Source organism: Miniopterus schreibersii, assembly GCF_964146895.1.
Source record: "Miniopterus schreibersii genome assembly, chromosome: 10".
Classification (NCBI taxonomy): domain Eukaryota; kingdom Metazoa; phylum Chordata; class Mammalia; order Chiroptera; family Miniopteridae; genus Miniopterus; species Miniopterus schreibersii.
In genome coordinates, this window is record NC_138110.1 from 74,738,769 (window position 1) to 74,761,469 (window position 22,701).

At 44.7% G+C, this 22,701-nt stretch overlaps 1 protein-coding gene across 1 annotated transcript in view; it reads left to right on the forward strand.

The window, feature by feature from the left end:
- Window positions 1–15: 15 nt before the first annotated feature.
- Window positions 16–22,701, forward strand: part of CFAP61 (cilia and flagella associated protein 61) — a 167,317-nt gene continuing 144,631 nt past the window's right edge. The window contains exons 1-7 of the mRNA XM_081150149.1: window positions 16–156; window positions 5,251–5,401; window positions 7,680–7,830; window positions 10,311–10,387; window positions 11,609–11,676; window positions 11,904–12,030; window positions 20,932–21,064. Of these exons, the coding sequence (XP_081006275.1) occupies window positions 5,259–5,401; window positions 7,680–7,830; window positions 10,311–10,387; window positions 11,609–11,676; window positions 11,904–12,030; window positions 20,932–21,064 (699 nt within the window). The 5' untranslated portion in view covers window positions 16–156; window positions 5,251–5,258. The remainder of the gene's footprint in view (window positions 157–5,250; window positions 5,402–7,679; window positions 7,831–10,310; window positions 10,388–11,608; window positions 11,677–11,903; window positions 12,031–20,931; window positions 21,065–22,701) is intronic.

Below are 22,701 nucleotides of genomic sequence, written 5' to 3' on the forward strand. Positions count from 1 at the left end.
CGAGGCAGCGCCGTTTCTGTGGTAACCAGGCTGCGCGTCCTCCTTCTCCGAGCCCTGTGTGGAGCGCGGCGTCCCGGAGCAGCGGGCGAGGAGGAGACAGCTGGCCTTCCCGGCAGGGGTGCGAGGGCTGGGCCCAGGGCGTCCAGGAGCATCCAGGTCAGTCTCCGGGACTGGGTGACGGCGCGACGACGGCTGGGTCTGTCCAGCCTGGGCGCCGGCAAGGGGAGCAGGAACCGACTCCGAGCTGGACGCTCCAGGGCGGGGGAAGAGAGGCAGGCCAGAAAACTACTATTCCCAGCATGCCAAGGGGCGAGCCGCCGCGCTCCTAGGCAGCCCGGAGCAGCGTTGCATTCTAGGTTTTGTAGTTTCTGAGACCCACTCCCCTTCGTTTCTGGACAGGAGTGCCCAATGAACTAACTACAAAATTATTAAAAATTTATTTTAAATAACGGAAGGTATTTTAAAGCCAGATAATAAAAAATAAAAAAATAAATCAACAGACTAGCAAACCAGCCAGCCTTGTTGTCAGATAAACAAATGTTTAAATTCTCCTAGTGTCCTTTAATTACATATATTCTCGCGGCCTCCATGTCTTTATTTCAGTAGAATTAAAGAGAAACTGTAGCGCTCAGTAAATGTTAGCTGGTATAATTCTTGACGTGCCTTCAAAAACAGAAAAATTAATTATATGCAAGCAAATGGTTAAGCGAATTTTTAAAAAGACGATTTTGGGGAGCAGTTTTAGAAAACTTGAAAGGTGAAGAGAATTCCTGTTCTCCCCACACACACACCTGACCCCTACTCCCCAACCCCCTGCTCCCAGCCTCCCCACTATCAACATCCCCCACCAAAGTGGTACATTAGTTACACTTGATAAACCTGCACTGACACATTATCACCCAAAGTCCATAGTCTGCGTTAGGGTTTACTCTTGCTGCTGTACTTTCTATGGGATTTGACAAATCATATAGTGACATATGTCCACCATTAGAATATGGTAAAGAATAGTTTCACTGCCCTAAAAATTCTCTATGCACCACCTATTCATTCCTCCCTCCCCCTTTTGCCCTCTGCAACCATTGATTTTTTTATTTTTTATTTTTGTCTCCATAGTTTTGACTTTTTGAAAATGTCATATCCTTGGAATCATATAGTTTGTACCAGCCTTTTCAGATTGGCTTCTCTCACTTATTCATATGCATTTAAGGTTCTTCCATGTCTTTTCATGTATTGATAGCTCATTAGTTAAGAGAATTTTGACTGTTGCAAGTCTCTTTTGGTGTTTGGTAAAACATATTTATATGTTCATGCATATAAAAATATCACATCTATCTCTGCAGATATTGCTTTTGAAAAAAATTTTATGCTGATTTCCCAAACGGAAGTCATTTGTAACATATAAAAATATTTGCCATAGTTCTATAACACTTATATTATTATTTAAGTATTTTTATCTCACTTTTCAAATTTTAAATAAATTGAATGAGATTTTATATCGCTTTAAAGAGAAGTCACCTAACAAAATAAATAGCCAGTTTGGCTCAGTGGTTAGAGCGTCAGCCCACAGACTGAAAGGTCCCAGGTTCAGTTTCTGCCAAGAGCACGAACTTTGGTTGCAGGTTCAATTCCCTGCCCTGGTCGGGGCTTGTGCAGGAGGCAACCAATCAATGTGTCTCTCTCACATCAATGTTTCTCTCTCTTTCTCTCCCTTCCACTCTCTAAAAAGCAATGGAAAAAAATATCCTTGGGTAAAGATTAAAATAAACAACAGCAAAAAAACACACAAATAGCTATTAAAATAAAAAGATGTTTTCTTTAAATAATTTATTTTACATTTGTAACTAGGCATAATTGATGTAACAAAGTTTAAAGTTAATTTTCTCTAGCCTCCTTTTAAAGATACAAACACTCAGAAGACTTTACTTCTACCTCAAAAGTTTTTGTCAGGTAATTCAATTCAACTTTTGTTTTTTAAGCAAAAGTTATCATCATTACTTTTCTTTTTCCCATCAGTGCTTATTTAGATGTAAACCTGAATGTTTACTTTTCTCCCTTCAACATTTCTTCTTGTATTCCACTCCTTTCTGATTCTAATTTTATTCTTCCTAATACACACCTTTTATTAGTTCTTTCAACCAGGTCCTTTTGGAAATTTCTTTCAGTTTTGTATGAAATTGCCTTTATTTCACCTTCATTTTTAAATTATTGTTTAGGCATAAAATCCTAGGTTATTGGTTGTATGTATGGTTTTAGTTTCAGTTCTCTGTTTTGAATGAGGCTCAAACTATCTTCGTGGAATGCTAAAAACGGTCCCACGGGCATGCTCAGATCAGATCACTTCCTGAGCCACTGGACACAAAGTCATTGCCATCTGGGTGGGGGATGCCCCTTGCTTGCCCCCTTCCTTCTTTTCTTGTTTCCTTTTTCCAAGTTCACCTTTCTCATTATACTTTCATATTTTATTTTATTCAGAATTTTTATATATTTGTAGCATTAGCTTATTATGTAATGTTTTATAAATAGGATATATCTTTCTAATTCTGATTTTAAGTTAAAACCAAACCCAGAAATGACAATATTTATGGCTAGCTTGAATAGGAGTCTAGATACTATTAAAGCCTATTTCTACGCAAAGAAAGTAAAGGATATTTTCAAATGTGAAAATTTATTGTCTCTATTAATGCCAAGTCTTTGTAGGAAGCACCTAATTTCCCATTCACAGGGGATGTATAAAACATAACTTACTATTTAATTGCTCAGATGATAGTCCCCCACGTTCTGATTGCCTCCTTTGAAACAATATTGTCATTTTATTGCTTGTTAATGCTTTCACAGCATTGGGAGTAAGAAAGGCATCTGGTGAGATACCCTTCAATGATTCTCTCCCTGCTCCCTGATGGGCTATTGTGCCCATTCAGCATGTAGGGTATGTGGTTGATCCCCTAAAATAGAAAATATTGTCTGAAATTATACACATGCCAAACCTCAAAAAGAGGGGATTTGGATTGGGACCAAGGGTTTCAAAATAGGATTTCAGATGAAAGTTCTGGATGTCATGATGATTGGGCAACAATGTGAATGTACTTAATGCTACTTAAAAATGGTTAAAATGGGCAGTTTTATGTTGCCCATATTTTACCACAATAAAAACGACCAGATTTCAGCCTTATTTGTAAAGTTTATGTTTTTTGCAGTGAGAATGTATTATGCCTTGAGAAGGTATAATGAAGAAAGCATAACGAATCACTGGTAATTAAAAATAATTTTTAAAATTAAATGTCAAGAAAGATTGACATTAGAGTTAGAACATGGAATCAACTCATTGTAGCCGAGCTATGCTAAAGTGCCACTCTGTTAAGGAGAGGAAATCAGACTTGTACTTAACCCCTGTGACTTACCTGTTAACTGTCTGGGCTGCAGAGACATCTGGACTGCCCTGCTGTTGACCTTCTCTTTGTAAATGAATAAATTAGCATTTTGTACTTGTTCTTTCGCTTTCTATGAGCTTGGACAATGTACAGCCATTTCCCAGAGCTGGGTTTGCTTTGGGGGTGCTGATGAAACCCCTTTGTAAGACTGCAAAGTTAAGGGTGATGTGAATTCTCCAAGATAAAGCCCACTGGATGAGAATAAATTTAATAAAATAAAATAAAATAAATAAAATAAAATAAAATAATAAAATAAAATAAAATAAAATAAAATAAAATAAAATAAAATAAAATAAAATAATATAAAAAAGATTTCTGGCTGCCACCTGCCACCTTCGCAAGTCCCCCTGCATTGCCCTCCTCCTCACACCCTGAACATCTGAGGATTTAAAGTTAAGAGCAGTTGACCTGCAGTTAATCTGCACACCAGTGGACTGTGAGGACAGGGGGATTTATATCCACAGAGCCATCCTATAGGACACTTGAACAGGTGGGAGTGACAGGGGTCTGGGCTGGCAGGAGATGCCCAAGGTTCTATTTCTAAGCAAACGCGTGTGTACTGAGGCAAGTCACTTCACTTCATGGGCCTTAGTTTCCTCATTTCACAGGAGAGGAGCTCAGTTCAGTGCTGTCTTATTTCCCCTTGGTGCTCAAGTTTTTTGTAACTTTTGCAAAATGAAAATTATGCAAGAATTTATCTAAACAACAACAATCCAAAAGGTATATTCTGTTTTGAAAGAAAACTATACACACTGTATTATTCCATCTATATTATGTTCAAAAAATTGGCAAAGATCATCTGTGAGATAGAAGTCAGAGTAGTAGTTGTCTTTGGAGGGACAAATTGACTGGGGGGTGCTAGGAGGCAGCCTTCCAGGGTGCTGGAAATGTCCCATATTGTTCTTAGAGTCAATACCATGGTGAAAAATTAGTTTGCCTGGTTTTGAGCTCACCAGCTAGTACATAATAAAAGCTTTTCCCCTAGAAAAAGGGCAAAGAGAAAAAGGAAGGAAGGAATGAAGGGAGAGAGAGACAGAGGGAGGAAGGAAAGGCAAGAGAGAGGGAGAGAGAGATTGAAATCATTGTGTGGCCTACTGCTCCTGTCAAGAGCATTCCCCAAAGTGTCTTTCTCAAACATTAGACTCTCCACTGTTGCTGTCTTTAGGGATTCCCCCCAGAAAGGCTTGGTTATGAAAAGAAAGCAAGCACTTTCTTATGGAACTTCTCGAAGACTTCAAGGGCACAACCGCCCCCCAGGAACGCTATCGCAAGCAGCATTGCCTGTGCTTATTTGACCACACAACTTTTCGTCTCAGTATATCTCTCAGGGCTGCTGCCCTTCAGGACTCCCATTTGGGGAACTCTCTTTGGAACATGCGCAGCAGCTGTCCATATTTCCCCTCTAACTCTTGACCACATGCATTGGTGGCTAATGAAATGTAAGGGCCCTGAATCAGTAATTCCTTTCAATGTTTTTCAAGTCTATTGTTGGAATACTTTAAAGCAGCTTTGTTGGAAACAAAGAATACAGTTGCAGAACTTTCTAGACAGGCCAATTCTCAGAAACAACATTCTCCTGGAGAGAAACATGTCAGCTGGTTTGTGGTGACAGTCATCACAGCCCACCCCCAGGGAAAAAGGTGTCCCACCAGCACCCTAATGCCATGTTCACTCTGACCACATGGAAATTGAATTCTGTAAGGACTGTAACTGGGCTGGCTTGTCATCTCCAGTTAACAGTGGGCTGTTCTGTAAGGACTGTAACTGGACTGGCTTGACAGCTCCAATTAACAGTGGGCTGTTTTCTCTCCTTTGGGGGCAGGATTAAAAATGTCAGTGCTCACGTCTCCAAGAGGAAAGGTAGAAGTTGTTCATTGCCGAAGAACAGAGTCACAGGATATTTACTGCATCAGAAACCTCATTAGAAGATTTACCCAGAAGCTGTTTGGGAGGCTTAATATCATCTATCTTCTGTAAGTACATAGCTAAGTGAGCTTAACTATGTTTATCGGTCGTATCACACAACAGGAGGGGACCCCGAGCCCCCACTCTTTTGTCCATATGGGGCTTGTGGCAAGGGAATGGGCAGCAAGAAAATCTACCCTACTGAGCAGGAGATCTTTGCAAACAACCAGTCTAAGTGCTGTAACAACACGTGGGTCGGAAGGATTTCTCCTGGGTTTTGGATTCAGCAAACGGGTTCAAATCTCCACTGTCCCACCCACTAGTAGAGTCACTTGGGGCAAGTTAATAATATTAGCTACCAGTTTGGAGCCTTTATTTTCTGTCAGGCTCTGTGCTTTGCCAACGTCATCTTATTGAACACTCTGATACTTCTCTGAGGTAGCCACTATTATGTCCATCTTAAAGATGAGAAAATGGAAGCCTGCCAAAGTCAAGCAGTTAGTAAGCGACAAAGCCTGGAGATGCTATTATCCACTGCTGTTAAAATATTCTTCTAAATTTCAAAATTGCATAGGTTTGTTTTTTTTTCTTAAAAGATATTTTTTGCCGGGCCAGTGTGGCTCAGTGGTTGAGCATCAACCCATGAACTGGGAGGTCAGGGTTCGATTCCTGGTCAGGGCACATGCCCTGGTTGCGGGCTCCATCCCCAGTAGAGGGCTTGCAGGAGGCAGCCGTTTGATGTTTCTCTCTCGTCACTGATGTTTCTCTCTCTCTCTCCCTCTCCTTCTCTCTCTCTGAAATCAATACAAACACTTAAAAAAATCTGCATGTTAATTGATAACTGGAACGGAGAGTAAAGACTTCATTAGGAATTAATTTTAAATGTCGTGTCTTTATTTTTATAGTGATTCTGTCTTTCTAGCATGGGATACTGGTTTTCCATTTATGATAGTGATGTAAATTTTCTATTAAAATATACTTATTTAAACCAAAATAAAGAGGTTTAAAGATAAAACATTAGACCAAGAAGTACATGTGTGTGAGAGATTGCTCTTTGGTGAGCAGCTTTAGGAAAATAATATACTGTCAACTGGGAAAAATAAACCACGCTACCAACAGTATGGGTTGTGCTCTTTCATTTTTAAAAACACACAAAGTACATTTCAATGTATAGCTGCCCTCAAAACAAGGTAAATCTGGAGAGAGAGACACCGAAACGTTGACAGAGGTTGGTTACCTGTAGGAGGCGATATTAAGGATGATTTTTCAAATTGTTTATTTCTCTTCTTGCTTGCGAGTACTTTCTAATTTTTGACTGAACTTACAATACAATACTTTGGTGATAAATATGTAACTGGGAAGTATATATAACTTTCTCTCTATCTTCCCCATTGTCTCTCCTCCTTCAGCTATATGCTGCCTTCTCATCTATTCCCCTTAATAAAGAATGGATGACTTCTGCCTTCTTTGTTTTTGAAGGAACATGAAATTTTTCCCCCTCCCACTTAAGGTACCAGTAAGAAATTGAAGTAAGATACTCAGTTAAGAGAGTGAAAATTGCATTTCAGTTTATACACAAATGGCTCTCCGTGGAGTAAAGTGAATAGTGTCTTTAGGCTGTAGCTCTTGCTGCCGTGACAGGCCACAAGGCAGAGTAGCTGTTGGGAGGGACCATCGAGATGTCCCTTTGGGCAGCCACCAGGAGAACTGGAAGACCTGCTTCTCTCCCCTTGTCTTTGTTCACTTGCGGGGTTCCATTAGCTGAAGCAAGACCCTTCAGGGTTTCCATTTCTGCAGCTAGATCAGGTGGTATTGCTAACGCTCAGATTCCGTAAGAATCAGTTAGCTCAGGGTTTGGAGAAATTGTGAAGACTGCTGCTGCACGTAAGTGACCAACCCATCCCAGCTTGCCCAGGACTTCTCCGGTTGTAGCACTGACAGCCCCATGTCCTGGACACATCAGTCCTGGTCATCCTGGGACAGCTGGCCATCCGAACTGCACGTTGAGGCTAACACAGTGATATTGGCAACATGGAGTCAACAGGGAAAACTTTATAGTCACTTTTTCCAGCCAATCTCCAAGGGAAGGGTATTGGACAATTCATATCATAAATATAATAGATTTCTGATGAAATATAATTTTCAATAAAAATGTATTTGGTAGTACCAGGTGTCCTGAAAGAGCCATTCCCAAAGTAGGCCGTCACGTTGTTTCCGCCTCTTTCAGTGGTTCTCATACCTTATGCAGTGGTTGCTGAGCTCTGGTAGCTGAACAGGGAGAACTTGGCATCCTCACCTCACCTTCAGTAATCTGATTTGTGAATGCGATTTTAATCATTTCCACAGGGAGAAGGCAAACCTTGCCATCACCCTCTGTAATGACAAGGAGGAGATCATGGCCCACGCCACCTTCCTGGACTATCCCAACTGGAACGTGAGCAAGCAGGATGACTGGGTGTCGGTGTTCCGGGAGCTCGACAGTGAAATCCCATGCACAGTAAGCCAGCATGCACAGCCTGTTGGAGCGGTCAGTTTTGAAGAGAAGTCCTGTGCTTACATATATGTCTTTTCAGTTTTGAACTGAGAAGTTCGAAACTCACAGCAGAGAGTATATGACATCAGGACAGTTAGAAATGATGTTGGCTGGTGGGGAGGAAAAGTGGGTCTGCGGGGATAGGGAAGGGTAGGTAGTGGCCGGATCAGACGGCTGCTGGCCAGGCCCAGGCCATACTCTGCTCATGAGGACTGGGAGCAAGCAATTAGTGGGAGTGTCGGAACATCTGCCTTCTAGGTCTCCGTACTGCTCCGAGTGCCTGGATCCACAGTGTGTGGATACATTGGAAAGGCACCTTCCATCTACATACTTGCCTCCATTATAGTGACAGTAGCCTCAGATTCCTGTCACACTCTATCATTTTCAAAGTGCCTCTGCGGAATATGGCTTATTTGATGTCTTCTAGCTGCGAGCACCTGACAACCTGTTGGCTAATAGGGGCCAGGTCAGCAGTTCCCAGGGAGCTGGGCCTTGGTGACCGGTGCCACACCTGAGCTCTTCCTGCCCCCAGCCTGCCAGAGCCAGGCCAACGTCTGGCCCCAGTTCCTGTGGAGAGCCAGGGGCTGCAGCTGTGGGTGGCACACTTGCCTGTCAGTGGAATTCAATAGCGTGTCCCAGAGCCCTGGGGAGTGTCAGCTGAGTGCATGAGTGAGTTCACCTCACTCATTGGTGGGTTGCATAAACCTCTGACGTGTGTTCATGTTATATTTGCATTTGGATCATGATTTTTACCTCTTTGAAAATTACAAATTAACACCATTATTCATAAATTCTTTCCCCTTTGTTCTTTTTCTTGTTCTCAGGATTGTTTCTTTTGAAACTACTTCTTGCAATAGTATAGAGCTCGGCTGTCCAGCATAAGTAACTATAAAGCACTTGAAATGTGGCTAGTCTGAACTGAAATGTGCTATAAGTAAAATATGTACACCGGATTTCAAATGCTTTAAAAGAGTGTAAAATATCTCTAACAATTTTTATATTGATTACTTGTTAAAATGATAACTTGAATATATTAGGCTGGTTAAAAAATGTTAGAAATTAATTCCACCTGTTTATCTTTACTCTTTGTAAATATGTCTACTAGACAATTTAAAATTACATATGTGGCTTACATTTGTGGCTCAAGCTATTTCCCTATTGGAGAGCATTGTTATAGATCCTCAAGGTTTCATATATTATTACCTATCCCAGGGATATTTGCAACTGAAGTAATTTTTATCTTAAAGCTAAACACTGAATCTTGAGTTATAATATTTTTGATGGAAGAGAGAATTGGGGAGATAAATCAGCCAAGTAATAAGCCATGTACTCTTGAGGTTAGTCTGGCTCGGACTGTAAAAGCAGATATTAAGTGGGGCTCTTAGGGGATTTAGATGACTTAATACATGGAAAGTGCTCACATTGGTGTCGTCACCGTTGCTGCTGCTGTCATCTGGACTTTGGGGTTTGTGTTGTTTGCCTTTTGGAAGTTTTCAAGCTCAGGAACCAAATTCATGATTCTTCTCAAGCCATTTTATGCCCGAGTGTTCCTAAGGCACATGTCGTCCAACAGGAGGGGAGAGCAAGGCGCATGGATGTGCATGTGGTATCCGAGGCCGACTGTAAAATCGCTCAGAGAACAGGAACCCGGGCAGTGCTTCTATTGCCCTGATGGAGGTGCAGGCCCTGCCCTCACCAACCAACCGCCTCACGTTGTCTCTAGGATTTGAGATTTGCCCGTAAACACGGGTACTGAGCTGAGCAGACCGATGCGTGGATGTACAGAACAACTGGCCATTATTTAGGCCACTGGAGAAGTCTTCAGACATTGCTCTTTAAAAACTTAAAAGACTTAATCTGAAAGTCATGTTAGAATCTTACTATTTGAGTTTTCAGCTCCCAGGTTTTCTGACTCCCAGGAGTAATCTTTGATTCTGACTCTGGGAATGTTGAACAAAACAAGCCCTTGGGTTCATAAGTGGCATCTGCCTTCCATCCTTCAAATTCATAAGAGACTCTTTCCCTCGTGTCACTTGAATAGAGCAGCAGCTGCTTACTCAAGAGCCCCGGGGAAAGGGTGATTGTCTTTCACTTGGCATCGACACCCCCGAGGACAAGACTACTGAGTTAATAATCGATTCCACTCCCCCGCAGGCGCCTCCCTGCCCACAGCCTGTTTGTGGGGGCAGGAAGAAGAGCCAGTTGCCCTGGACTCATTTACGGCCCCGTTACCTTGACTAACTCTGAGCCAGGAGGACGGAAGGCCGGGCGGTCCAGGAACACTGCCTGGGTGTCTCATCGCTTCAGACGTAAACTGTCACCCGCAAGCACAGCGCAGCTCTGTGTCTGCGACAGCCCTCCCCTTACCTCTCGCCTCCCACCCGCCGCTCCAGCATAGCCTGAATGCTCACTCAGCCTTTACTATGTTCTCTTTTCTTCTGCAGCCTCTGAACACATTGTTCATGCACCTCTTTGTGGCCGTGGACGAATATTCTATTGGCTGCTGCAAAGAGATAATTCGGTAAGTGGCCGGGGCCTTGCAGACGGTGACTTGGGGGCTGGCAGCAGACACATTAATGCCAAAGTGGCATGAAAGAGACCATGTGGATACAGCCATCCCTCGAGGGGGATTCATTCTAGAACCTCTGTGGATACCCAAGTCTGCTATGCTCAAGCCCCTTATATAAACGGGCGTCATATTTGCATATAATCTACGCAGTCCTCCCGAATACGTTAAATCATCTCTAGATCACTTATAATACCTGATACAACGGAAACGCTGTGTGAATCTTTGTTATACTGTATTGCTCGGGGAGTAACGACAAGAAAAAAAGTCGGTACGTGTTCAGTACAGACGCAGCCATCGTAGGCCTCACTACATAGCACAGGTCAGCAACAGTGTAACATCTAAAAAAAAATATTTTCCATCCGTGATTGATTGATTCTATGGATATAGAACCTGTAGATACAGAGGGCCTGGAGGGCCTGTAGTTTTAAAATATTTTTAAAGGACATGAAACTCCCTGAGTTGTTAAATTCACTTGTAACTTATGGCTGTATTAAAGCATTTATGGAACAGCAGCGATATTGCTAAGAGAAAACCTTTTTCTTTGAGTCACTGTTTCCTTCAGATACATCTTTAACTGCCATCGTTTGAAGCAGACAGCAGTTCAGTCATTTAAAATCATGGATTTGGGGGCACGTAGGGAAAAAGTAGAGTCACAGGTTTGGATGTTTTTAAAAACAATTTTCTTCAGTCTAACCTTTAGAAATGTTTATGAACATGACAGACTGTAGAAGCATCCTGAATAGTATGACACCCTGAAATATGATCGGCGGGGCCACCGGGTGACGGCGATGCATCGCTGACAGCCTGCACAAACGTTTGGGGTGGGGGGTGGCCTCAGCTTTCAAGTCACACTTGAAATGTCACACCAGACCATCCAGATGCCAGGTCAAAGGTTAATATTCGCAGAAATCTGGTGTGCTGCCTGAACGTGGCACCCTTTATTCTCTCTGCCCCCGTGGAACAGATAGAAAAAGGGCTGTTTGGAATCCAAGAAAGAGCAGAGGAGAAAAAGAAATCACCCTGGAGATGCTCTTGCCTTGGCAGGCAGGGAGCAAAGGAGGGCAAGTGGATGACGAATACCTCGTCTGTTTAGTGAAGGCATCTGTCGGTCGGGTGCCGGCTAATGGGATGGCCAGGTTAGTGACACTCATCCGCCCTCTGTTCTCTTGCCAGGACCGTGTTTAAGGCAGTGCCAGACCTGCACTTCATCTTTCTCATAGTGCCATCCTTCATGAGCCTAGGTAAGGTCTGCTCAACTGCCCCTGTCCCTAGTCGGTAACATAGGAACTTCGTGTTTAAAAGGGTGCTTAGGTGAATGGGAAATAAGCATGGTCTCCAGGTCCAAAATGTCTGGTGTGCCTATTTGATTATAGCAAAACACAGTTTAGAATGGAAACTACATTTTGTTTTGAAGGTCTAGTTATTCCCTGGTAAAACAAGGCTACATTTCTTTGTCTCTGTGATTTAGGCTCAACTCTTATAACTGTGTTTGACCAAGTGGGGAGCATCCCAAGTATGACGTACGTCGAGGACTTTGCTGTGCACATATGCCACAGGCACCACCACTACCCCCAGCTGCACATCCGCAAAGCCAGGTGAGGTGGGAGCAGAGCCTCTGTTGCCTAAGTTTCACCGTGGCAGTCACCTTGTGAAGAGTATGTAAATGGTCAACTTTGCTGTAAGTGGTTGCAGCTTGGATTAAATTGTTTTATAATACCCCTACACATTACTTCATTTGAAGATGTTTACAGTTCTTCTTGACATAATTTGTGGAACTGAATATCTGATGAAATATTTGGCACTACGTGGCTGGCAAAGTTGTAGATTTACTACTTATGGGTTTCTGAAAACACACAGGTTTTTATCCCACACAGAGTGAAATAACTTTAAAATAAAACAAACTTAAAAATGAATCTGCCTATTTAGCTTTCCTAGTAAAGCCCACTTATTTTCTGACATTCAGTGGATGACAATTCTGTTGACCCCAAAGAGGAGTTTCCAAGTCGAAGGTCTGAACCATCAATGGCCCACATGACATGCCCCCAAGCTCAGCAATCTTAAGGAGATAGATGGCTGGGCTGGAGTTGGTTTCCCAAAGGTGGCTGTAACACTGTCTTCTGTCCTGCAAGCTCTCCTGCAATGTGGCCTTACCACTCCTCTCATCAAGAGGTGGGGCCTGTGTCCCTCTTTATCTGGGCCAGATTGTGACTATCTCAACCCACACAGCCTGGTGGAAGGGATGCTCTGCGATTCCTGAGGCTAGTTCTCTTGGCAGTTGTCTTAGGACTCTCGCTCTGGAGGAAATGAGGGGAAGAAGTCTGACAGCCCTGAGACCGCCATGCTGGGAAGGTCACATGTTGGCACTGGGGTCAGGCGCACCATCGGGACTCCTGCTGACAGCACTGACTGACAGCAGTGTGAGTAAGCCAGCGAGGACATCCAGGCAAGGAGAGGCCCCCTATATCTGCAGCCCAGCCAACATCTGACTGCAGAGCCATGAGAGGCCCCAAGACAATACTGCCCAGCTGAGTCCCCGCCCCCAGATTTTTGATTCAAAAAGCTGTAAGCAAAATAGAATGGCAGTTTTGAATGAAGAGTGCATATGAAACCACTTCCCAAGAGTAGTTGCTTGGCTTTATCAGTGAAGAATAAATTGTATCTTCTTGGGTCAACTGTTGCCATATTTGATAAATGCTGAATTTCTTTAGAGAGTATTGAATTAAAATTTTAAAAACTCGAAAGCCTACTAATTACCAGGCATGTAGTATTACAGCGTAATTGTTAAGAATTTGTAATAATGACATGAGGTAGATATAGATTCTCATCTTGGTTCTGGTACTAACCAGGTGGGTTGAGTTAAAAAAGGAACTGGCCTCTGCAGGCCTCAGTTTCCTCTCTGTCAGGGGGTATAAGCGCATTGTCAACTGCGTGGGATCGCTGCAGTGGAGGAGCTGATGAAAGTCAAGTACTTAGCACACTTCCCGTCACATACATGCTGAAGGAAATTAAATATTATTATTATCATTATAGTTATGGGGGGAGAGGGAACCATCCACAGTGAACTGCAACGCTGTGTGGCTTGGAGGAGGGTAAGCAGAGAGGGAGAAGACAGCTACATACAACCCCCGTCCAAAAGTCTAAGTGTCAGGTAAATGCTTACATTTATAAACTGTGGCACATCCGTGCTATAGCTATTACTCAGCAGTGGAATGGAAGGAAGTGCTGTTACACAGTTAACAGCATGGATCGGTCTCCGAGCGCTTCTGCTGAGAGAAGGAAGGCAAGCATGGAAACAAAGGCCGTATCCTGTTGATTCCACTTCGATGATGTACAGAACAGGCGAGACTAATCCGTACAGGTGGAAACCAGGTCCATGGTTGCCCCAGGGGAGGGAGGAGTGGGACTGGGAGAGACTCGATGGATTTCTGGGGTGATGACAATGTTCTGTACATTGACTGCGGTGTAAACAGTTGTCAAAACTCATCAAACTGCATTCTTGATATCTGTGCTTTTTAGTACATGTTGTTATAGCCTCTGAATCCGGTTGGGAAGGATGAGTCAGGGTTCAGTGAAAGTGACAGAATGGACAAAGGATGGAGACAGGAAAGCACCTGGTCTGCTACCAGGCAGGTAGGCAGGTGTGGCTGCTGTTCAAGGTATGGGGGGGGGGAGAGTGGATTCTGATAGCAGAGGAAGAACCCTAATGAGAAGGCTTTATCTTGGAGCCATCAGGGAGCACTGAAGAGCAGAGGCATGATATGCGCCGTCTTTTAAAAGGTAACCGATTTTCATGTGGTCGGTGGCTTGTAGGGGAGGAGCACAGAACAGCCTGGCGAAGAAATGGTACCGGCTGGAAGCGAGGCCCTGACAAGTCAAAGAGACCCAGGTGGGGGAATGGACCAGTGAAAATGCGATTTGGATGGAGAAGTTCAAGAATGAAAATAAGTTAGTGACGACTCAGGGTTTTGGGGAGCTGACGGAGTCATTAGACAAAAGTGGAAATAATAGCATTAGATGGACAGGAGAGAGTTGGAAATATAGGTCCTCTCACTAGTGAGGATACCATGAGAGTAAAGGCGATTGTCTAGTGAAGGGAGGGACTTTAAAGTGGAACAGGGCAGAATCTTGAGAGATGAAAGTGAGCTGCTAATGACGATAAGAGAGAAAACTGGTACCCAGCCAGTAGAGTCTGGTTAACACCCAGCTGCCGGGCTGTGCCCAGGTAGACTTCAGGGTCAGAGCCTGGTGGTGTCAGTGGCCTTGAATATACTTTGAAGTCATTCAGGGTTTAAAATCCTTTGTAACTTTTAAAGAATGACATTTTCGAAGGAGCACAAGCTAAATCGTTATAAAATTAATTTTATTAAACTAATAAAATCCATTTTAAAGGTCTAAAATGGAGTACGTTTAGGTATGATTTGATTTTCTTAAAGAAGACCACTAGAGGTCATAAGAGTCCTTGGAAAGAAAATGGTGCTTTTGTTACTTGTCCGGAGAAAAACTGTGTCAACTGTAGGTTTTCCTTCCCCGAGTTAAAACAGTGTTCATGGTAAAAGGTTGGTTTAGCTAAAGCACACTGCATTCCTTAGCGCTGCCACTAAATTGGATCCTCTATGAATTATTTTGTTCATTCACTGATTTTTTTTATTTTTCAATCCTCACCCTAGGATATGTTTATTGATTTTAGAGAGAGGAAGGGAGAGAGAAACATTGATGTGAGAGAGACACATTGATCAGTTGCCTCTCACATGCGCCCCAACCGGGGACCAAACCCTCAACCTAGGTTTGTGCTCTGACCTGAAATTGAACCCACAACCTTTCAGTGTAGGGATGACACTCTAACCAACTGAGCCACACCAGCCAGGGCCATTCCGTGTTTTCTTAAAATATACATACGCACACTCAGGCCTGAAAAAACACAATATTTATGGCATTTAAAGTGATATCAAGAAGCACTTTTTCAACGCTGCACTTTCAAGTCTAGCTAATGAAATGCAAATCCTCTCTGGATGCGGAAAATGCCATCAGACAGGAGAGGGGAGGCCCTGCCAATATTCTAAGTGCAGAGGTGGCCTGCTGCTGCTGCTAATGTTGTCGTAGTCCTTAAGTACGAACTTTCTGTCCGTGAATTTGCAGTGGTTTCTTTGCTGGCAAGAAAATGTGCGCCTCCCGCCCATGAGGGAAGGTGGCCTGTAGGATGGTAATTATGCAGCAGAGTGGTCAGGATGTTGAGGCGTTGAAGCAATCTTAGGGCCTGCCTGTCACTGAGAGACCATGCCAGCCCCCCGGGAAGTTCTGTGGGGCCCAGGCATCCCAACGCTCCTGAAAGCCCGGCTCACCCATAGTGGAAATGACGAGTGAGTTTGTTCTTTCTTGTCTCTACCTCCCAGGAAGCCAGTGAGAGCCATCAGGTCCCTGGCCATTTTTGACCTTGCCTTCTCCTGGGCTTAAAGGACATCTATACCCCAAGTGAGGTGTCCCTGAGAGGCTGTTGATTCTCTTAAGCTTTGGATTTTACTCCATTTGCATCTGGCATGTTTCTCAGAGTCCAATGGGCATTTAGGTGCCTGAGCAGTCAGTCAGTCTTTATGTATGGGATGGACCTTTTGTTTCCTCCAAACAAGTTAAAATGAAATATTCCCTAGCTGATGACATCAACAAGTGTGTGGTCGCCTCCTCCAAGCCATGTGCTGAATGGGAGAAATAAGGAATGCTGCTTTTCGCTCAGAGAATGGTGTCGTTCCCGTTGTCCTTTGTGTTGGTGAACTACAGCCTCCCATAGTCATCACTACTGAGATGCTGCGCGCCAGAGGTGATGGGCGTGTGGCGCTCCTGTGCAGGACGAACTCACAGGAGGTCACGGATCTCCTCCTGAGTGGCAGGCAGTGCTCTTGGCCTCACAGTGCTTGCGTTTATGCATTTGGATGGATGCATTGTTTTTGGTAGCCAGGGTGTTTTGTTTCTGTGGGGCTAGACTTTGTCCTGTGCCATTTGAGACTCTGCGAGGCTGATGTCATACTTTATCATTAGCACTGGGGGCTGATGCAAGATCATAAATTATCAATTACCCCAAGGAACGCTTTGAGCAGAACAAGTTCCTCTTTCCCCATTTTGGGGAAGGGCTAAGGGAGAGACTCTTCAGAGCTCCACAATGTAGATGTTTCCTCTTATTTTCCCAGGAGAATTAGTTTTGAGGTGTGATTATGGATAATTTTGCGAATGGGCTGCTGAGGGCTCGTGATCAGTCTTACAGCCCTGGGTCTCTCTGAACCTTGACTCCTGACTTTTATACCCATGGGGTAATATTTTTGTGTGCATCAAATAGATAAGCCCATGTAATGTGCACAATTTATTTTGGAGTTTCCTGGGTGGTAGCAGTCGTGAGCCACTGAAAATGATTAGGATATTGGATTATTTTCCCATTGTTGAAAATAATTCTCTCTTTATTAAATATTGATGCAGACTTTTATTTTATAAAGTTTGAAAGTGGGTTTTTTGGCTGTTTTTTTTTTTTAACTAGTATCATCCAGGGCTCGTTAGAGTAAAGCCACCCCTGTGGGCACCTTTGGGTAGGTTGCTAAGTAGGGAAGTGAGTGGCTTCTGGAAAGCAGTGGGGCTCCTTCAGCTGAGGCCCCGGGTGCTCAGGCAGGGTCAGCTGACCGGGCTTCCAGGTGCGGTGGCAGGTGACGGGTGTGCGAAGTCATCCAGAGCAAATGCTGCTGAGGGCGCTCTGCCTGCCAGAGGTTGAACTTGAGAGTGTCCCTTGTAGCACCACATTGTACCCTTTTCTCTCTCCTTGTCCCTGGGCCCTTTCGTAGATGAGAAACCAAGGCATGGTCTCGAAGTGACCGGGCAGGTTTCTCAGGCAGTGGAGTCAGAGGCTCAGCAGAGGGGCTGCGGAGCTGCCAGCTCTGGCTGTGGGCTCCCTCCCCAGATACGCCCTCTAGGGCCACATGTCCCTCACCTGAGAAACAGGCTCAGCGACGGCACCCCTCAGGCTTCGTGCTTGTGGAACTCTGGACGGGTCCTGGCGTGTGGTAAGCACGGCGCCCAGGTTGGCCATCATTGTTGCACCTGAGCTGCGGGCTACAGGCCTGTGCCGATGTGAGGTGTCAGCAAAGCCAGACGCTGGTTGAAGTGGCAGGGACAGATTTTAATCAGTGAAAGCTATTGCGGCAGGGAGAAGAGTTCAGTATGAACTGAATTCAACTTCAGTTTGTACAGAGGTGACGAAGTTCTAAAGGGAGAGGGAAGGAAGGGGGGGGTTGATAAGGGCCCAGTTGAGTCAGGGAAGTGAAAACTTACATAAAGTGGGAGGGGGGTTGGCCCACGTGAAAACCAGCTGAGTTTGCTAACTGGCACTTACTCAAGTGAGACTCCTACCCTCCCACAGAGACTGGGAGACGGCTCCTATCCACAGGTGTCAAATGGAACAAACAGGACATTTCTGGGGGGAGCCTTAAGCTTTCTCAGGGAGACACTTTAAGGGGGGCTATGGTCATCCTAGGGATGGGGGCTATGGTCATCCTAGGGATGTGGCCTTAAGGTGTTAGAATATATGTTAGTGTTTGTTCCAGTCTTCATAGGCCAAGGTTGAGGCCTAGTTGAGAAGAAGGCTCAGAGTATCCTGGCCAGAGTTGGGTCCAAGAGAGAGTCTTTGTCACAGGGAAGCACAGAAATCCCTCTCTGTCCCCGAAGAGCATGTTCCTTGCTTGGGAACATGACCTGCATTGGCATTAACACCAGAAGTGGCCAGTGAGTATCCAGTGATGACCCTGTCATTGGGTGTCTGGGAAAGGAGGCTGGAGGGTGTGAGGTGTAGGTGAGCCTTGAAAGATGCTGGAATTTGGAATAAGTGAGGGGGTCAAAGTGCTGGACGGAAAGGAGGCGGAAGGAGGGAAGATGGTGTGGTCCCCTTCTAGGAGCAATGAGTAGACCAACTTGTGTTGCTGTGATAATGATGGAAAGATGGAGGCCTTAAAAATGAGGCTGAGGGCTCTGGCCCATCCCAGAAACAGTGGGGGCTGGTAAGAGCTTTTGAGTAAGGGAGTGAGGTGAAGAAAGCAGGGTTTTAAACAGAATAGTGATAGTGCATGGAATGGATGAGTTTACACCTACAGTGGCCAAGGGGCAACTGATCAAGCTTTTATAGTGATAACCACTTCCATGCATTGATTCTGATTGACCCATCCTACCTAAGTAGTAATAATGTTAATAATAATAACATTATTATGTTAACATTTACTGTATTTATGACAGGTGAGAAAATGGTGGCCATAGAGAGGTTAAGTGACTTGCCCAAGGCTGCAGCTGTTAAATCCAGACGCAGGCATCCTGGCTTCCCAGCCCAGGCTGTGGCCACTGCACTGTATGGTTTATTTTCCAATCTTTTCAAAAGTGCACCATGAGCCTTTGACACAGATATTGTGGAGCCTCAGCACATCCAGCTGTAGGTGACATACACACAAAAATAGCTAGGCAAGTGGTCAAGGACTATTTAAAAGCAATTAGTGCAGAGCTGACACAGTGTGTGAAATGGTCATGTCTGTCCTAAAAGCACAGTTGGTGTTTGTTTCTGGTTCCATGTTTTTGACTCACCACTAGAGAGTCCTCCTGATGCCCTGGCACGTGGAAGGGGACTGTTGAGTGACATCATACCCAGGTTGATAATATGACAAGCAGCTATCCTGGTTGCCTGGATAAGGACCCCCTGCTGTCTCTCCTTCCAGGGAGAGATTACAAGAGTTTGTAATTTTCCTTCTTGTGCCATGGTCTGTTGGCTAGCTCTCTCCTTAGCTCTCAGGTTTTATAGGGCAGAGACCTAGTTTTTCAAGTATATAGTTCTTCCATTAAGATTCTTATTATTGGTGAAAAACCAACATTATTCCAACAGATGAGCCTGTGTCACCAGAGGTAAAGTTTTCATCCTCAGAGAAGGGTGGAGATTTTCATCCAGAGTGCACAGGGTGGTCCAGTTAAAGCGTCTAGATTTGGGGAGAGGAGCTGTGGCAGGATGGGGGGATCTTTTCCAGCAAGGGTTGGAGGAATTGTGGCAGGGCTGGCTGGATGATCCATGGCGTTGATCTTTTACCCTGGAGCCAAAGGCTCTCCTTTCAACTGCTGTGCTTCTTGCTACCAATTTTCAAAAGGAATGCCCATTTAAAGGAAGATTTTTTTCAAGTGCACTGTTGGCTGAGTGTAGCATGTGATGGCTGGCTCCGGGTCAGCTGACCTGAGTTCATAGCATAGCTCTGCTGCCAACTGTTTCTATCATCTCAGGCAGAGCGTTCCACCCTCCCCATGCGGCTCTCTGCAGAGTATGGTGCCTCCCTCCTTCGGTTGCTGTGATGATCTGGACAATGCCCTGAACTTTATATACATACTAACCACTCAATAGCTGGAGCTACTATTAATATCAAGGGGAACATAATAGAAGATAAAGTGGGGTAATGAAGATGGCATAGTAATGAAATAACGGGAGGGGGGAGGTTAGTAGCCAAATGGGATATATACAAAAAACACACACACACACACACACACAAATGTGTACATTTTTAATAAGCAAAGTATCTGGATAAAAGTATAAGAACATCCTAGAGAGTAAAATAAAACACCAAATATAACCAAGAATGTACTACAAAGAAAAGAATGTTAAATATGGCAGCAAAATGGGTCCAAGGGCCAGCATCACTGTGCTGCCATAAATCTGGTTCTTGGGTCCTCTCTCTGCCACACACACACACACACACACACACACACACACACACGTTATCAAGGTCACTGTAGAGGGTCCTGAGAATGGAGGTGGGATGTGGTTGTCCCCAGAGCTTTGTTACCTTTCCTCCAGCACCCCCCTCCACGGGCAGTGTTGCAGTATCTCGGAATGAAGTATGCGGTGGGCCGGTGTTGGGGAAATGCATAAACAAAGTTCAAATTCTTTACTAGAGCACTTCTCAGAGCCTTGCCTTTGATACAGAACTGTGACACTCCAGGAGGGGACCTATAGTAGGAAGTCGTTTTTAGACAGTGGGATTCTTTTGCGGGGAGGAAGAAGATTCTGGGGACAATGTCACAGAAGTACTGTCCTTTGGAACACATTTGGGCAATGCTGCCCCCCAGCATCTTGTCCTTTGGCTCATGACAAGCTGCTCTACATTTCACACCCAAACATGCTGAGTGTGTTCCCTCTGCCTGGAGCTTTCCACCCGCAAGTCTCAACATAGCTTCCTCCCCTTCTCCTCATTCAGGTCTCAACTCTGATGTCCCTCCTCAGGTCTTCCCTGACCCCTGAACCCCATCACTCTCTACCCCAAAGCACTACCCCATTTGAAATGTGTGAAGTGATGCATGTGGTACACTTTCGTCTGCTTCTCCTACTAGAGTGGAAGTCCGTTCCCCCTGCCTGTGTAATTCCTGGCATTCAGAACAGGGCCTGGCACGTAGTAGGTGCTCCCTGGAAAGCAAGAACACTAAACTTAAGCCTTTCTGTTGAACAGGGTGGAGGACCATGATGATCTCATGCCAATATTTATGCACCACGACACAATTCTGAGAGCAACTTACGGCGAATACTTTCTGGCTGAGCTAATAGAGGCCCAAGACGAGGAGAATCATGCTGTCGTGTGTGAGGTTGGTGATTAATCCGCCTAGGGATACACTTAGTGACAGAAATGGGCGAAATAAGCGCTGTTGCTCCTGGTTTCGCCCAGCACCTTTGGAGCTGCCATCCCCTCCTCCTTCCCCATGCGCTTCCACGTGGCCTGCCAAGCCGGCTTCCGAGCTGTGGCATCCACCCCTTCCCAGACTTAACTGGCTTTAGGTGTTTAGGGCTTTGTGAGGTCCTTTCTGATGCCCAGGCTTCTGTGGATTCGTTGCCCTGTGTCTATAGGTAGGGGTTAGAGTTAAGGTAAGGGGAAAAGGTCCCCCAGGGGTGGTTAGGGGGGATTTCTGAGACCCCCACGATCCCAGAGGCCACAAGTGAGAAACCAGCATTCTGTTGGCAGATGGATTTTGTTTGACTTGGAGAATAATTTTTAACTTTTTGTTTTAACAAAATTTCACACTTAAAGAAAACCTGTACGTATGCCAGTTCCCTAAATGCTAACATTTTACCCAGCTTGCATTGTTATTGCTTTGCTTGCTTTTTCTTCACATCTATCTGTAGACATCCATTCTTCATGAACCATTTTTGAGTAAGATACACATGTAATGCCGCTTCACCACTAAATACTTCAGAGTATATTTCCTAAAAAGACGAGTGTTCTCTTCTATAGCTATAGCCCGGTGATCGAATCAAGTTCAGCCCTGTTATCTAAGCACAGACCTTACTCAGATTTTACTGACAGTCCTCATGATGTCCTTTATAGCAGATGGAAATCCAGATCATTCAGTGAACTCAAGTGTCATGTGTCTTCAGTCCCTTGTAATCTGGAACAGTTTCCTCGTCTCTCTTTGTCTCTTATGACAATGACAGTTTTGAAAAGCATGGGTCAGTTATTTTTTGGAATGTCTCTCAATTTGGATTTGTCCAATGTTTTCTCATGATTTGATCTAGGTAATTATGATTAAATTGTGTTGTATTAATGGCTAACATTTAAAAATTAAGAAAGTGCCTATAACAATTGAAATTTCTAGCTTTTCTGGAAAAATCAGGCCTCCCCGTTGGGTCTGCTCTTCTGCAGGGCCCCAGTGACTTGGAGCTTTGGAGTGGCTGCCAATACAGGCAGTTCAGGTGCCCTCCAGTCCAGCACTGTCCCACTGTGCCCTGGGGCTTCCTGACCCCTCCGGCCATCTTCCCCACTTTGTACTAGCCTGGCCCTGTGACCCTATCAGTTGTAATCACTGACTCAGGACATGCCCTACAAGTGTCCTGATTCTGCAGTGTCCATCCAGGAAGGTTTTACTGAGACCAGAGGTAGGGATGGGAATTCAAAAGGGTGAAACCCACACCCTCAAGTATGCCAGCTGTATACCCCGAGGTCCACACCAAGGGAAAGGGTGAGAAGAACGGAAAAGAGAACGGGCAGGCTAGCTAGCTTTAGCGTGTTGCAGCCAGAGCAGCGAGCAGCCCTACCTGGGATCCCAGGTGGCTGGTGTGAGCAACTCTGCAACTCTGAGGCCATCTCTCTTTTTTTTAAAAAAAATATATCTTTATTGATCTCAGAGAGAGGGAAGGAGAGGGAGAGAGATAGAAACATCAATGATGAGAGAGTCACTGATCAGCTGCCTCCTGCACGCCCCCAACCGGGGATCAAGCCTGCAACCCG